Source organism: Plecotus auritus (genome assembly GCF_963455305.1).
Source record: "Plecotus auritus genome assembly, chromosome: 1".
Taxonomy (NCBI): domain Eukaryota; kingdom Metazoa; phylum Chordata; class Mammalia; order Chiroptera; family Vespertilionidae; genus Plecotus; species Plecotus auritus.
In genome coordinates, this window is record NC_137770.1 from 142,916,676 (window position 1) to 142,933,473 (window position 16,798).

Here is a 16,798-nt window from a genome sequence, read left to right on the forward strand (position 1 = left end):
TCAACCCTGCTGATAGTGTTTTCAAAATCCAGCTGTGTTCACCAAACCTCAAAAGTGCTGACTGCAGTGTGGCTATAATAAATTTAAAAGATGAATTAACATAGTAACCACATACCTTTATTGAATTGCTACATGGAGAAGTGAAGTATTTATGTTTTAATTATGCAGATAATAAAGATGGCAAGGTAATTATGCTATTAAAGAGGAACGTCCTTTAAAAATTACATTTATTCAATATCACTAAAATAAAAAGCATGAGGTTTTGTGACTGAAAATAAATCTGTATGTAATGATGCTTTTCTTCACCTCTTCTCATAAGTCACTATTGTGCCACCTCTGCTCCTGCTGAGATGTTAATGCCTGTTCATAAACCTCCTGGCAACGTGGTAATTAACACCTTCCTCCTCCTGATGCCAAGTCACAGGCATCAGGCAGATTTGGGCTTTCCATGGTTACAATACATGTTAAAACTTAACTCAATAAGCAAAACTTAAAGAATTTGTGCTGAGAGAAACCAAGATGGCAGCATAGGTAAACACCTAAATTGCTGCCTCGCACAACAATTTCAAAACTACAACTAAAAGACAAAACGGACATCATCCAGAACCCCGGGAAGGCTGGCTGAGTGGAAATTCTACAACTAGAAGGGAAGATAAAAGCACACTGAGACTTACAGGAACTGCAGAAGGCAGAGGTACAGAGGCACGCACACGGCGAGGGCTGGCAACTGAGTACACGGCTGGCTTTCTCAAGCGGGAGGGAGACAAAAGCTCCTGACTGCTCTGAACTCCAGTTCCTGGCGAGACTCTGGGGACCCAGTTTCATATGGGGTGAAACTGGACTGTCTGGCAGCGGGCGAAACTCGAGGGTGGCTTTCTCTCAGAGGTGCTTACAGCGATTACCGCGGGACACTGAGAACCAGGGGCCTCTTAGGGCAGGGCTGACGGGAAGCCATCACTGTTTGCTCTGCCCTGAGACTCCGCCCCATCCAAGCTGAGCCCAGAGGCTTTTGCATATGAATAGCCTGGTCCTTTGAATTCTAAACTTACCTAACAAACTGCAGCTGAGTCAGTGAGACCCAGAACATCCAAAAGAAGGCCCAAGGCTCCGCAGCAGCTTGCATTGCTTCACAGCTGGGCCTCATCTGGGCACCTCCAAAACTCAAACAAAGAAGAGGAATCTGCAGATCTCTCCATAGCTCCTGCTGGGTGGCCTCAGGCAGAGGCTAAATTAGCACCTCCTTGGAGATCCAAGAGCCAGTGTGCCCCAGGGTCAGAGTGGGACCATCTAGATTACAACTCCTCAGATCCATAAGGGACACACTCAGGGGGCAGACTCAGTGAGCACCAAAGCCCCACTGAGGCAAATCTTGTCTCATAAGCGTGTCTCCAGCACAGAAGTTCTCCCATCATAGACACAGCTGATCCTCACAGCCAAATGGCCTGGAGGTCAATTCCTCCCAGTGATACCAACAACAATCAAGGCTTAACTACAACAAGACTGTGCACACAGCCCACAAAGGGGTGCACCAAGAGTGTCCACCTCAGGTAACTGGGGAGGCTGAGCCACTGGGCCCTATAGGACACCTAGCACACAAAGCCACTCTATCAACTCAGGGAAGCAGCCAAAATGAGGAGACAAAGAAACAGGTCACAAATTACAGAAATGGAGGAAAGCAAATGACTGGATATAGAGTTCAAAACCATGGTTATAAGGTTTTTCAAGAATTTTCTAGAAAAGGCTGATAAATTTAGTGAGACCCTTGAGGATATGAAAAAGGACCAACTAGAAATTAAGCATACACTGACTGAAAGAAAAAATAATATACAGAGATCCAACAGCAGACTAAATGATTGCAAGAATCAAGTCAAAGATTTGAAATACAAAGAAGCAAAAAACACCCAACCGGACAAGAAAAAAGAAAAAAGAATCCAAAAATATGAAGATAGTGTAAGGAGCCTCTGGGACAACTTCAAGCATACCAACATCTCAATTATGGGGGTGCCAGAAGAAGAGAGAGAGAGCAAGATACTGAAAACCTATTTGAAGAAATAATGACTGAAAACTTCCCCCACCTGGTGAAAGAAATAGACTTACAAGTCCAGGAAGCACTGAGAACCCCAAACAAGAGGAATCCAAAGAGGACCACACCAAGACACATCATAATTAAAATGCCAAGAGCAAAAGACAAAGAGAGAATATTAAAAGCAGCAAGAGAAAAACAGTTGGTTACCTACAAGGGAGTGAATAGCAAGAACCTACAACTAAGATTACTCTACCCAGCAAAGCTATCATTCAGAATTGAAGGTCAGATAAAGAGCTTCACAGATAAGAAAAAGCTAAAGGAGTTCATCACCACCAAACCAGTATTATATGAAATGCTGAAAGGTATTCTTTAAGAAGAGGAAGAAGAAAAATAAGGTAAAGATAAAAATTATGAACAACAAATACGTATCTATCAACAAGTGAATCTAAAAATCGAGTGAATAAAAAATCTGATGAACAGAATAAACTGGTGAATATAATAGAATCAGGGGCATAGAAAGGGAGTGGACTGACAATTCTCGGGGGTGGGAAGGGGTGTGGGGGATACGGGAAGAGACTGGAAAAAAATCGTACACATATGGATGAGGACAGTGGGGGGGAGGGGGTTAAGGGCAGAGGGTGGGGTGGGAACCGGGTGGAGGGGAGCTATGTGGGGGGGGGGGGAAGAGGAACAATTGTAGTAATCTGAACAATAAAGATTTATTTTTTAAAAAATTTTAAAAAATTTCAAGAAATAAAAAAAAAAGAATTTGTGCTATGTGTTTTGCATTATTGAGCCTACAAATTGTTTTTGATGATGAAAAGCAAAAAAAAAAAAAATGTTATAAATAAGCACTGATGGGTACATTGTTCTTAACAAAAGTATAAGGAATAATATTTGTTAAAACTTAGTTAAGAATGGAATTTTCTATAGGTGGAAAATTATTTTAAAACTTCAAGATTATTTACTTTCAATACAGAAATATTAGAAGATAACTTTGTTAATCCTTATAAGCTTTTAGAGTTTATCTTTGTTACTAATATCAAATAAGGCTTGTCTAAAATAAAGCAAGGCATGCCAATCTGGCTGGTCTGTGGGAGAGGGCAAGGCAGGCAATGGTTGATATGAAAAGGGGTAGACAAGAAACACAGGGCAGACCTGGAAACAAGGTACAGTCTAGCATGGAGGCAGAAAGGAAGAGATGGGGATCGTGGAGCTGGCCAGGTAAACAGGATTACAAGGTAAGTAAATCAACAAAATAGAAGAAAATAACCACATAAAGGAGGAAGATGCCAGTCTATCCTCAGGCACTGGCCCTAGGGAAGAGGATTGGTTTTGAACACAATGGGCAGCTACAACCACAAATGCTATGGCTAAGGCAGTTCAGAGTCCTGAGGGGAATTCTGCTTCTGCAGAAGTTTGGAATGGAGAGATGTTCTCAAAGCCCTGTCCTGCCAATCAGGAAAAGCCTCACTCTTTGGGATATGTGTATAGAAAGGAAGCTTGAATCTTTGTGGAATCATCTCTTTCTAGAGGCTCCAAAAATCAAGTTGCCAAACCAGACTGTAAGAAAATTAAACCACCTGTGCATTCATTAGATTTACAGATTCATTTGACTCACTTTTCCAGTGTTTGCACAATCACCAAAGGTGGGAACAATTTAGGAAGGAAGGAGACCATGCCGGAAATTATAGACAAAGGTTTCCAACTATAAGCTTTTATAGTAACAGATGAAACCTGCAAAACAAAGATCTCTACTGTAAACACATGGGCAGTGGTCAAATGATGTCAGTGTAGCTGTAAATCTTGTTCCATCTGGAAGATGGGGGATCTACTAAGCAATGGAAGTTAACTTTTGTCTTGTGCTTGGTTGATATTCCAAAGTATCAGGTCAAACTACCTGAGTATAGCACAATGGAGAGTATCTGAGCAAGAAAACATTGATAACCAATGTACAAGATGGAAAAATCTCTGATTCTAAGCTAGGGCATCTGGACTTTATCCTATTTATTCTAGTTCAAGAGTTACTAACGTGGAGTCCTGGATCCAGAAGGCATAGATGAGCTTCTGGCAGTCCATGAACTCCCTGAAGTTATAGGCAAAATGTTGAGCATTTGTGTATTTGGGAGGTGGGTCTCTTTCATTAGATTTTTCAAAGGAATTAATGACCCCTCAAAAATTGAGTTTGGGTAATGTAGTTGAATGTGCTTGGAAGTCATCAGAAATATAGGCTGGAATTCAGAAGACAGGTCATAATTAGATACAGATTTGGGATTAATAAGCAAATAAGGAGTCAGCTGAAACATGAGTGACCAGTGTGATTACTTGGGGAGATTTGAAAGACAAGATAGAAGTTGGGAAGGCAAGTTTAATATTGAAATGACAGGCAGATGAGAGAAAGCTGATAAAGGCAAAGGGTTGGTCTGATGATTAGAATCATCATCAGGGAAGAGGAGTGCTATGGAAGTCAAGGGATGTAAGAGGTTTCCGGTGGAGGGGGCAATCAACAGTGCAGGATGCCACCAAGAGATCAATAAAGAAAAAAACTGAAAATGTATCTGTAGGATTTAGGAATTGGGAGGTTAAAGGGAAATTCTACAAGGACTGTTTTTGCAGGATGGTGGAAGCAGGAGGTTAAGGTATGGAGATAAGATGAAGAGATGAAATTATTTAAATTGGCTAGTCTTTTTTTTTTTTTATTTTTAATCCTCACCCGAGGATATTTTTCCATTGATTTTTAGAGAAAGTGAAAGAGAGAGGGAAAGACAGAAAGAAATATCGATATGAGAGAAACACATCGATTGGTTGCCTTCTGCACAAGCCCTGACCAGGGCCTGGGCCAGGGAGGAGCCTGTAACCAAGGTACGTGCCCTTAACTGGAATCAAACCCAGGACCCTTTGGTCTGCAGGCCAATGCTCTCTATCCACTGAGCCAAACCGGCTAGGGCTAAATTGACTAGTCTTTTGGTTGAAAGGTTGATTGAGAAGAAAAGAGGGCCCTAAAGCAGGGGCAAGAGAGGAAGAAACAAATTTCCATAAATACCCCTGCTCAATGAACAATTATGGGCCCCACAGAATGTTCCAAATTTATATCAGCTTCCTCCTATATAATTAATGGGACCAGGAGGAAAAGAGCACATTAGTGTTGCAATGCCATATTAGAGAGGAGCTTCATCATCATCCAAATCTGAGCAAAAGTATTCCATGATCATCTAAACTGATGGGGGAAAAGACAAAGGACACCCCTTGTCTGTTTATTAAAATCAGGTCTAGGCAGAGCACTCCTCATTTTGGAGCGTGGAATAGGTATGGAAGAGAGAGGACAGAGGTGTTCTAAAGTTAATAAATATTCCTGGGAAAATATTAAATAAAACAAAAACAATAATCAAAAGCATAATAGAAAAACAAACAAAACATGATTCTGGAGATCAAAAGGCTTTACTATGTAATAGGCAGAGAGACAGTCTCAGACACATTTTGGCAAAAAAATTTTGACTCATAGGATAAAGGATTCTACCCAAATACAAAAAGAAAGCATCCTATATAGCAAACAGGCTGGCCTTAGACTCAGAATCTACAAAAGCAAGGTGCATAGAACTTTGAGGAGAAATGTTATGGCAGAAGAATTCCAAACTCAGCTACTGTCATAAACAGGGTCGGGCAAAAGTAGGTTTACAGTTGTGAGTACAAGTAACAGGGTTTATTCTTGTATTATTATTTATTAATTATTGTATTCTTTTCCATACAAGCAGCTGTAAAACTAATTTTGCCCCACCCAGTATATATATATAAAGGCAACAGACATTTGCAGGTAAGGACTAAAAAAATATGCCACTCTTGACTATTCCTGAAAAAAAAAAAAATACTGAACTGAAAAAAATATACTCTGGTCAATTGAGAAACAAATGAAAAATAAAATCTTGCCCTGGCTGGTGTTGTTTGGTAGTTAGAGTGTTGGACCTCTCACTGAAGGGTTATGGGTTCAATTCCCGGTCAAGGGTATGTACCTAGATTGCAGGTTCAACCCCTGGCCCCTGTCAGGGTGAGTGCAGAAGGCAACCAATCAATGTCTCTCTTACATAGATGTTTCTCTCTATCTTCTTCTCTCTCCCTCTCTTCCTTTCTCCCTCCCTCCCACTCTTTGTAAAAAAAAAAAATAAAAAATCAATGAGAAAAATACCCTCAGGTGAGGATTAACAATAAATAAAATCTTGGAAATTCACAATGTACACTGAAAGAGATCTAACATGTACAAAACTCTAAATTGTAAATGTGGATAAAATTGAATGTAATGACAAAGTGATTCTTAAAAGAAGAAAGGTTTATACAGATTTTATTTTATTTTTTAAATATATTTTTCTTGATTTCAGAGAGGAAGGGAGGAGAAAGGGATAGAAGCATCAATGATGAGAGAGAATCTTTGATTGGTTGCTTCCTGCACGCCCCACACTGAGGATCGAGCCTGCAACCCGAGCATGTACCCCGACCAGGAATTGAGCCATGACCTCTTGGTTCATAGTCATTGCTCAATCACTGAGCCATGCCGGCCAGGCTATATAGATTTTAGAGAGGAGAAGCTATAATCCCCTATGAAATGTACAAATATCAAGAAGAAAAAAAGTTTTCAAAGCAAAAATGCTAAATATCTTAAGATAGTAAATTTATCTTTAAAATAGTCATGATTTTAAAAATCTATGTAACAAAAAGAATTAAAAGGAAATCAAGGAGAGAGCATAGAAAAATAAAAAGCAAAAATAATAAAACGTGATGTCAGAAATAAGGCCAACTACAATAGTTGTAAAAATAAGTCTAACAATGTTTTATACCTTGCCTTTGAATCTAGTGGTAGTGAGGGTTTCTCAATGTTGCTAATTTCTGGGGACCTCACCATCTCTTGTTTGTTCCCTTAACTACTTGTAAAATAGTCTCTTCATTTTCTCTTTATTTAAACCATCTGGAGTTTGCAAAGCTGTGTTAGGCCAAGACCATTTTTGATAATAAAATGACAATCTTTTTTTTAAGTGATTCTTTTTTATTTTTATTGCTTTCAGAGAGGGAGGATGAGGGAGAGATAGAAACATTAATGATGAGAGAGAATCATTGATTGGCTGCCTCCTGCACACCCCCTACTGGGGATCGATCCCACAACCTGGGCATGTGCCTTTGACCAGAATCGAACCCAGGACCCCTCAGTCCACAGGTTGACGCTCTAGCCACTGCGCCAAACCGGCTAGGGCCATGGCAATCTTAATATACATTAGAATTTTAAAGCTAAAAGCAATAAGTGAGGTTTAAAAAAAAATGAGTAGTGGATATAAAATAATATTAAATTAAGCAAAGTTAAAGTTATAAGGAAAAAAAGCAACAGAAACAACATAATGGGAAGCTTCTAACATACCACTTTTCATCAGTGATAGATCAAAGAAAATCCTATCTAATAAAAGAGTAATATGCAAATTGACCATCACTCCAACACACAAGATGTCTGCCCCCATGTGGACACAAGATGGCCACCACAAGATGGCCAGCAGGGGAGGGCAGTTGGGAGGGACCAGGCCTGCAAGGGAGGGCAGTTGGGGGCGATCAAGCCTGCAGGGGAGGGCAGTTAGGGGTGACCAGGCTGGCAGAGGAGGGAAGTTGGGGGCGACCAGGCCTGCAGGGAAGGGCAGTTGGAGGGAATCAGGCCTGCAGGGGAGAGCAGTTGGGGGTGACCAGGCCTGAAAGGGAGGGCAGTTAGGGGTGACCAGGCCTGCAGGTAAGGGCAGTTAGGGGCAATCAGGCTGGCAGGGGAGCAGTTAGACATCAATCAGGCTGGCAGGGGAGTGATTAGGGGTGATCAGGCTGGCAGGCAGGCGAACAGTTGGGAGCCAGCAGTCCTGGATTGTGAGAGGGATGTCCGACTGCCCGTTTAGGCCCGATCCCAGTAGGATTGGGCCTAAATGGGCAGTTGGACATCCCTCAAGGGGTCTCAGATTGGAGAGGGTGCAGGCTGGGCTGAGGGACACACCCCCCGTGCACAAATTTTGTGCACCAGGCCTCTAGTAAAATATAAAGACAAAAAGGGCTGTACAATATAATTTATAAAGTAGAGCTAAAAGCTAAATAGCAAGCTCTACATTCTACAAGAAATACACCTGTTAGTCTATTCAACAAATATTTAATCACTTATTTCATTGATTGTTATCCTTATCTTTTAGAATAGTGCTTTGCATATAGCATGCATACAATACATATCTGTTAAGTAGTAGGCAAAGAGTATACTTTTTCATGATTGTATACTAGTAGGATACTTGGACACATTTGGTAATATACTAGGCCTCAATGAAAATGCAAAGCAAAACTTGAATTTTTTCAAAATAAAAAAATATATAATTTAAGATGAACAACTTTGAGGTCTGCATCCTGAATGAAAAAATGGAATTTGGGATTTAGTGTAGGTTTCTTCTTCAAAGGATTGGCTCAATATGTGGATATGGTCAAAAGCCTGACTAAAATACCTGCTCCATAAGACTAAAATTGAAAATAAATAATAAAATAGCTCATCTTTATGTAAAATAAATTATGGTACATGTTTTTTAAATATTGGCCATAATACTTGTCACTGTACCTCAAAAAGGGTATCATGAACACAAGGAAGTCCAGAAAAGGCAAGAAAATGATTACAGAATAACCTGAGAACATGATTATTGGGAGAGACTAAACAAGACAAGGATTCTTCAGACTGCAAAAAAATTATAAATGGAATAGATGAACTAAATACAGATTTAGGTATTAGATTCTAAAATAGTCAGGAGACACAATTTGGAACTGTAATGTAGTAGATTCACAAAATATTAAGTGCCAGAGGAGAGTTAAGGACTATCTGGTCAAATTTTTTTTGTACTACAAATAAAGAATGGATTTCAACAAATGGTGCTTGGTACATTGGGTATTCATGTACAAAAGAATAAAGTTGGCCCATCTGGTGGGGCTCAGTGGTTGAGTGTCGACCTTTGAACCAGGAGATCACAGTTCAATTCTGGTCAGGGTACATGCCTGGATTGGGGTCTCAGTCCCCAGTAGGGGACATGCAGGAGGCAGCTGATCAATGGTTCTCTCTCCTCCTTGATGTTTCTCTCTCTCTTCCTTTCCCCTCCTCTCTGAAATCAATAAAAAAATATTAATTTTTAAATATTTTTAAGAAGAATGAAGGTGGATACTTACCTCACACCATATATAAAAACAACTCAAAGTAGATCAAAGACCTAAATATAACAGCTAAAACTACTGAAAGAAAACATAAGGGGAAAACTTCATGACATTGGATATAATGTCATTAATGATTTCTTGGATTTGACACCCAAAGCACAGGTGAAAAAGAAAATAAATAAATTGGACCATATCAAAATAAAAAAAACTTTCCTGCATCAAAGGACACAATCAACAGAGTGAAAAGATAACCCACAGAATGAAAGAAAATATTTGCAAATCATGTATCTTATAACAAGTTAATATCCAGAATATATAAAGAATTTCTACAACTCAACAAGAACAAAAATAAACCACCTGGTTAAAAAATGGGTGGAGAATTTGAATAAACATTTCTCCAAAAAGATATATAAATGGTCAATAACCACAGGGAGAAGATGAGCAAAATGCTAGTCATTAGGGAAATGCAAATCAAAACACTGAAATACCATTTCACACCCATTAGAATGGCTTCTATTAAAAAAAAGGGGTGGGGTGAGGTTGAAGAGGGTATAGAGGGGTATAAATGGAAGGAGAGTTGACTTGGTATGGTGAACACACAATATATTAAACAGATGATGTATTCTAGTAATTTTATTAACCAGCTAGAGGCATGGTGCATGAAATTGGTGCATGAGCAGGGGGCGGGGGGTTCCCCTCAGCCCAGCCTGCACCCTCTTGCAATCCAGAACCCCTCGGGGGATGTCCAACTGCCAGTTTAGGCCTGATCCCACATGGGGCCTAAACTGGCAGTCTGACATTCTTCTCGCAATCCAGGACCACTGGCTCTTAACTGCTTGCCTGTCTGCCTGCCTGATTGCCCCTAACCTCTCTGCCAGCCTGCCTGATCATACCTAACCACACGCCTGCCTGCCTGATTGCCCCAACCACTCTGTCTGCCTGCCTGATTGACCCTAACCACTCTGCCTGCCTGCCTGATCACCCCTAACCACTCGCCTGCCTGCCTGATCACCCCTAACTGCTCATCTGCCTGCCTGCCTGATCCCCCCTAACCACTCGCCTGCCTGCCTGATCGCCCCTAACCACTCTGCCCGCTTGCCTGATCGCCCCTAACCACTCGCCTGACTGCCTGTTCACCCTTAACCACTCTGCCTGCCTGCCTGATTGCCCCCAACCACTCTGCATGCCTGCATGATCACCCCTAACTGCTCATCTGCCTGCCTGCCTGATCACCCCTAACCGCCTCTGCCTTGGCCCCTGCCACTGCGGCTTTGTCCAGAAGGATGTTCAGATGTCCAGAAGGTCGTTCAGCTGTCTTGTCTAATTAGCATATTACGCTTTTATTAGTATAGATGTCACTCCAATAAATTCAATTTAAAAAATGAAAAATAAGTGTTGGTGATAAGTGGACAAATTCAAACCCATGTGCACTGCTGATGGAAATATAAAATAGTTTAGCTACTAGGGAAAACAGTATGGCAAATCCTCAAAATATTAAGCATAGAATTACCATATGATCTAATAATTCCACTTCTTGGTATATACCCCAAAGAATTAAAAGCAGGGACTTGAAGATATTTGTACATCCATGTTAATAACAGCATTATTCACAATAGCCAGAAGGTGGAAACAACCCAGATGTCCATCAATGGATGACATGTGGTCTATACATACAATGGAATATTATTCAGCCTTAAAAAGGAAGGAAATTCTGACACATTCTATAATAGACCTTGAGGACATCATGCTAAGTAAAATAAGCCAATCACAAAAGGACAATTATTCTATAATTCCACTTACATAAGTATTTAGAATAGTCAAAATCATAGAGACAGAAAGAATGGTAGTTGCCAGGGACTGCAGGGAGGGGGAAGTGTTTAATGGGTAGAGAGTGTCAGTTTTGCAAGATGAAGAGAGTTCTATGGATGAATGGTGGTGATGACAGCACAACAGCATGAATTTACTTAATGGTTAAGTGAATTTATTTATTGGTTACTTAAATAATTAAGATGGAAGAAGTTATATTATGTGTATTTTATAACAATTAAAAAAAAGAATAGAACTTTCCCTTTCTTCTATCAAAACCTGCTTCTCTTCTTGAGTTCCTATTTCTATGAGTTGCTCCATTCTGCTTCCAGCTGTGGAGGACAGAAAGCTGGCCTTATCCTAGACATCACCTACTTCTTCCGCCAATGCCTGTGGTCATTCAACAAACTGTCCTGGTAATTCTCCTTGCCTCTGAGTCCATTCCAAGCACCATGTCTCTGTTTAAGGACACCTTCACCTCTCTCCAAAATTCCCCCAGCAGCCCCCTTCCTGATCTTTTTGGCTGGTCCTGCACACTTCCAATCTCTTCACTTTGCAACAAGAGTGCCCTTTCTTTAAAAAGTGAAAATCTGCAATGTTCCCTTCTCTTTCTATGTCAATTCAAGGCTCTTTGTTGCTATCAATATAAAGTTCAAAGTCCTTAACTTGACTTAGAACATCCATTAACATTTGGTTCCTCATTACTCGACAACCTTAACTCTCAGTTTTCTGCTGCCTTCTACTCACTAACCATTCTGAAAACTTTCAGTTCTGGAACTTACCAGGCTCTGTCGCCCTCTGGCCTTTACACACACTGTTCCATCACCTTCCAGTGCTGCTGATCCTCCCCTCTTCCACCAGGAACTCCTTTGCCAAGCCAATTTCTATTATTTACTCTAGGTTCTAGCCTGAATAGGTCCTTTCTATTTCAGGAAGACTTATCTGATCCAAGTCTGCCTTAGATGGCCCTCCTGAGGTGACCTCATTCTTCCATCATCAAACCCATTTACATTGTGATTGCCTATTTACTTGCCTGTTCTGCCTTTATTGACACCAAGGGGCTGGGCTCAGTAAATCATTAATAAATGAATTAATGAATAGGTCCTGAGAAGCTGTCGTTCACTCATAACCACACATCGAGGTCAGTGCTGTGCCAGCAGTGGAACTAGTAGTAGAACTAAAACACCAGGAACTCTCCATGCAGTGTTCTTCCCCTTACTGTGTCATATGAAGGTGATAAACTCGTGAAACTCACTACCCCAAAAGGGGCTGACACAATCTTCGAACAGCCCAGACATACTAATCCAAAGAGAAGTTGAGATATACACAAATTTTAAGTGTGACATTGTTCCTGTCTTCCTACTACCCTCTCTTTGGGTCTCAAACAGCTAAGGTCTGCGATAGATAGCAAACAGAACTGACCAGATATGATAAGGTCCAGTTCCATCAGACTGAATGCTGAATCAACCAACTTTTGCCAATATTAAAATCCTTGTTTTTTATAGCCTATCTTTAGATATGGCACATGTAATGTAACTCAAAAGGCCACTCTATATCAACTATGTACCAAACAGTGAAATTTGGCTTTGTATTAAAACTTTGCCCTGAAGAAATCCAGTATGGGTTGAAAAGGAAATGTTTCCCATAATATACACAGAGACATATATACAGATATGAATATATTTGTTTAGAATATAAATCACTTAAACTAGTCAAAGTTGTTATCATTTATATGAGGAGTGATGTGGAAGGGGAAAAATAAAGTCACATCTTTTACTAAATCATATACTCCAAATATACATAAATTAAAACTATAATTTCATCTTTGGTGCTTGTGATATAATTAATCTCTCATATTTTACAGATTTATGTCAACATATCTTGCCACTGAAATGAAATTGTATTATGTATAGAGTATGAGCATATTATTTTTCACAGCTCTATAACATGGCACTGACTCAGCTGAAATCTGAAATTACTACATAGATATCATTCTAAATGTGGATTTATTGAAATAATGTTTTCAGGATCACAAGCAATGTGCATATTCTGCATAACTCCAAAATCAAGAGAAATAAAGACTTAAAACTTAATTTAGGACTTATTCATTTAAAATAGATAGGGTTATAATTAAATCATATTCAGTTTATTATATCCTTGACAAAGCAATATCTATTTTAACTCACTGGCATTGAGATGAATTTTGCTCTTAAATAGTAAGTATAGCACTATTCCCAAATGGTCATTTAAAACCAGACAAATATTCTAGTGTTTGCTAGTACTAATCAAAATCAAGAATACAGACGGAATATGTGTGCTTAGACTACATAAATTGAGACATACGATCATAAGCTGCTTTAGTAATTGCTTTTGCTGCATTCTTCTGAATATCAGGAATTGTAGAGTTTTCTGCAAATACTAAGAGCTTCTTAAGACCCCCTGTCTGTTGAATCTGCACCATGGTATCCATATCTTCAAGGCAATTGGCTATCACTGAAAGCGCTTCTATATGGAGGTCATTCAATTCCTAATGATAAAAGCAAACACAATTTTAAAAAGTTATACTAAAATAAATTTATACTTTCCAAATTTTACACAGGAGGAACTACAGTCAGTCAGAACATAATGTAATTAATTTTGTTGGGACAGAGGCCCAAGGAAACAGTTCTGCTTATTAACATAATATCACTCTCCCTAACCGTTGCCCCATTTTTTCTCATCTCCCCTACTCCAAAGGGTTTTATAGATAAAAATAATTACTGGAAACTTCTGGCAATGGTATTCAAGTGAAGGTGCTCATACAATGTTTCACCAAAAGCAATGTTCAAATCTGCAGAAAAAAAATTTTTTTTTGAAAAGCAGACAGAAGCTGAAGGAAAGTATATTCCTTAAAATTTCCAACTGGTAGAGAGAAGTGTGTGAGTGTGTGGCTTTCTTGCCTGAGGAATCTCCCAAATCCCCATAGCAGTGGAAAACTGCAGCCTTACCTGAGCTAGAAATTTAAGATGGAAATCCTTAAAGTGAGAGAAACACAGAAAGATGCGCCACCGTCATGGTATTCCACACAGCATTGCTTCTGGTCAAGGAGCTTACTTCACAGCAAAAGAAGTGTGGCAATGGGCCCATACTCCTGAAATTCAAGGGCCTCAGCCTGGTCCTCATCATCCTAGAGCAGCTGGCTTGATAGAATGGCCTATTTGAGATTCAGTTACAGGGCAGCCAGGTGGCAATACCTTGGGGGCTGTATAAGTTCTGAATCGGTATCTAGTACTAGAATATGGTGCTGTTTCTCCCATAGTCAGGGTTCATGGGCCCAGGATTCAGGAAATGGGAGGGATACCACTCTTTATTACCTCTAGTGACCCACAGGCAAAATTTTGGCTGTCTATGTGACCTTATGCTCTGCTTATTGAGAGCTCTTAGCTCCAAAGAGAGAAACGCTTCTATCAGAAGACACGGAAAGAAAAGATTGCTGCCTGGCCAGTTTGGGCTCCTTATGCCTCTAAATCATCAGGCAAAGAAAGGAGTTACTGTGCTGGCTGGGGTGACTGGTCCTTACCACCAAGAGGAAATTGGACTGCTACTCCACAATAGAGGTAAGAAAGAGTGTATCTGGAATACAGGCAATCCCTTGGGGTGTCTCCTATTATTATTATGCCTGGTGATTAAAGTAGATGGAAAGCTACAATAACCCAATCCAGGCAGACTACTAACTGGCCCAGACACTTCAGGAAGGACACTCAGGTCACTCCACCAGGAAAAGAACTAAGATGAGCCAAGGTCCTTGCTGAAGGCAAAGGGAATATGGAATGGGTATTGGAAGAAGATAGTTATATACCAACTATGACCACATGACAGTTATAGAAAAGAGGCTATAATTGTTATATTTCTTCCTTATTTTGTTACGACTATGTGTGTATATGCAACATCTTTAATTTCTTCCCTATTTTATTCCCTTTCATAAGATATCTGACGTTAGAACTAGTATTTAAGTATTGTTAATTTTACTTCATAGTATTTAAGTTATGGGATATCAAGGAGAAGAGGACTATGCATCCAAGGACTATGCATCCTATTCTGGGAAAAGTGTCAATGCATTTTCAGTGGTACACAGGAAATTGGTATCATGTTAGGCAGAAGTAGGACAATGTTATTGTCTTTATTTGGAAATTAAGTATGATTTAAGATGTGTATGGGTGCTAAATTGGCAAGAGTGAATTTGTGATGGTTAATTTTTATGTTTTAACTTGGCTAGGCCTCAGTATCTATATATTTGGTCAAACATTATTTTCAATCTAAAAAATTTAATTATTTAGATAAAATTAATATTCAAATCAGTAGACTGAGTAAAGCATATTACCCTCCATAATGTGGGGTAAATTACTTATCTTGCTTTACCCTAGAGAAAATTATGGCAAAGGTTAAAAAATGAATTCTAGCCATTTCAGGAAATCATGAAGATCATAAACAGTACTTTAAAACCTTAAATCTTCTTAACCAGAAGATTTTAATTAAGGTATAATTGACATATAGCATTATATTAATTTAAGGTATACAACAGGATGATTCAATATATTACAAATATCACCTTAAGTTTAGTTAACATTTGTCACCTTACATAGTTACAATTTTTTTTTCTTGTGATGATAATTTTTAAGATCTATTCTTTTAGCCTCTTTCAAATGTGCAACACAGTATTATTAACTATAATCACAATGTTGTACATTACACTCCCATGACTTATTTATTTTATAACTGGAAGTTTGTATCTTTTAAACCTCTTAGTCCATTTTGCCCAACCCTCACCTATAGAAACTGCCATTCTGTTTTCTGTATGAGCTTGGTTTTCTTGTTTTTTTTTTTGTTTTTTTTTTATAGAGTCCTCATATAAGTGAGATCATATGGGATTTGTCTTTGTCTGACTTATTTTATTCAGCGTTATATCCTCTAGGTCCACTCATGTTGTTGCAAATGGCAAGATTTCATTCTTTTTATGGTTGAATAATATTCCATAGTGCATACACACACACACACACACACACACACACACACACACACACACACACACACATATATACATATATATATATACTAGAGGCCTGGTGCATCTTGTGGTGGCCATCTTGTGTCCACATGGGGGCAGCCATCTTTGACCACATGGGGGCAGCCATCTTTGACCACATGGGGGCAGCCATCTTGTGTGTTGGAGTGATGGTCAATTTGCATATTACTCTTTTATTAGATAGGATATGCCTAAGCGACCGTTACAACTGGATGACAGGATGACTGGACGTTGGATGACTGGCCAGTAGCTATAAGGCGCACTGACCACCAGGGGCAGACACTCAATGCAGGAGCTGCCCCCTGATGGTCAGTTTGCTCCCACAGCCAACCTCCCATGGTCCCTCCCGCTGGGCAACCTGCCCCATCAGCCCCAATCTGGACTGTGCAAGATGGCCCCGATCAGCCCCGATTGCCGGCCAGGCCGAGAAAACCCAGCAGTGCATGAATTTGTGCCCCAGGCCACTAGTATATATATTACATTTCCTTATTCATTCATCCACCAATGGACACTTAGGTTGTTTCCATATCTTAGCTTTAGTAAATAATGCTGCAATGAACACAGGGGTGCATATATCTTTTTGAGTTAGTGTTTTGATTTTCTTTAGATAAATACCCCGAAGTGGAATTGCTGAGTCATATGGTAGTTCTGTTTTTAATTTTTGAGAAACCTCCTAGGAAATTTAAAAAATTATTTTACAGTGGCCTTTATCATTA

General features: G+C 39.6%; 1 protein-coding gene across 3 annotated transcripts in view; it reads right to left on the minus strand.

The window, feature by feature from the left end:
- The window catches only part of ARMC3 (armadillo repeat containing 3), a gene marked incomplete at its 5' end in the record, with an annotated part of 97,915 nt that overhangs the window by 46,185 nt on the left and 34,932 nt on the right, over positions 1 to 16,798 (minus strand). For all 3 annotated transcript variants that reach the window (XM_080666745.1, XM_080666744.1, XM_080666743.1), the window contains one exon: positions 13,364 to 13,547. In XM_080666745.1, the coding sequence (XP_080522871.1) occupies positions 13,364 to 13,547 (184 nt within the window). The remainder of the gene's footprint in view (positions 1 to 13,363; positions 13,548 to 16,798) is intronic.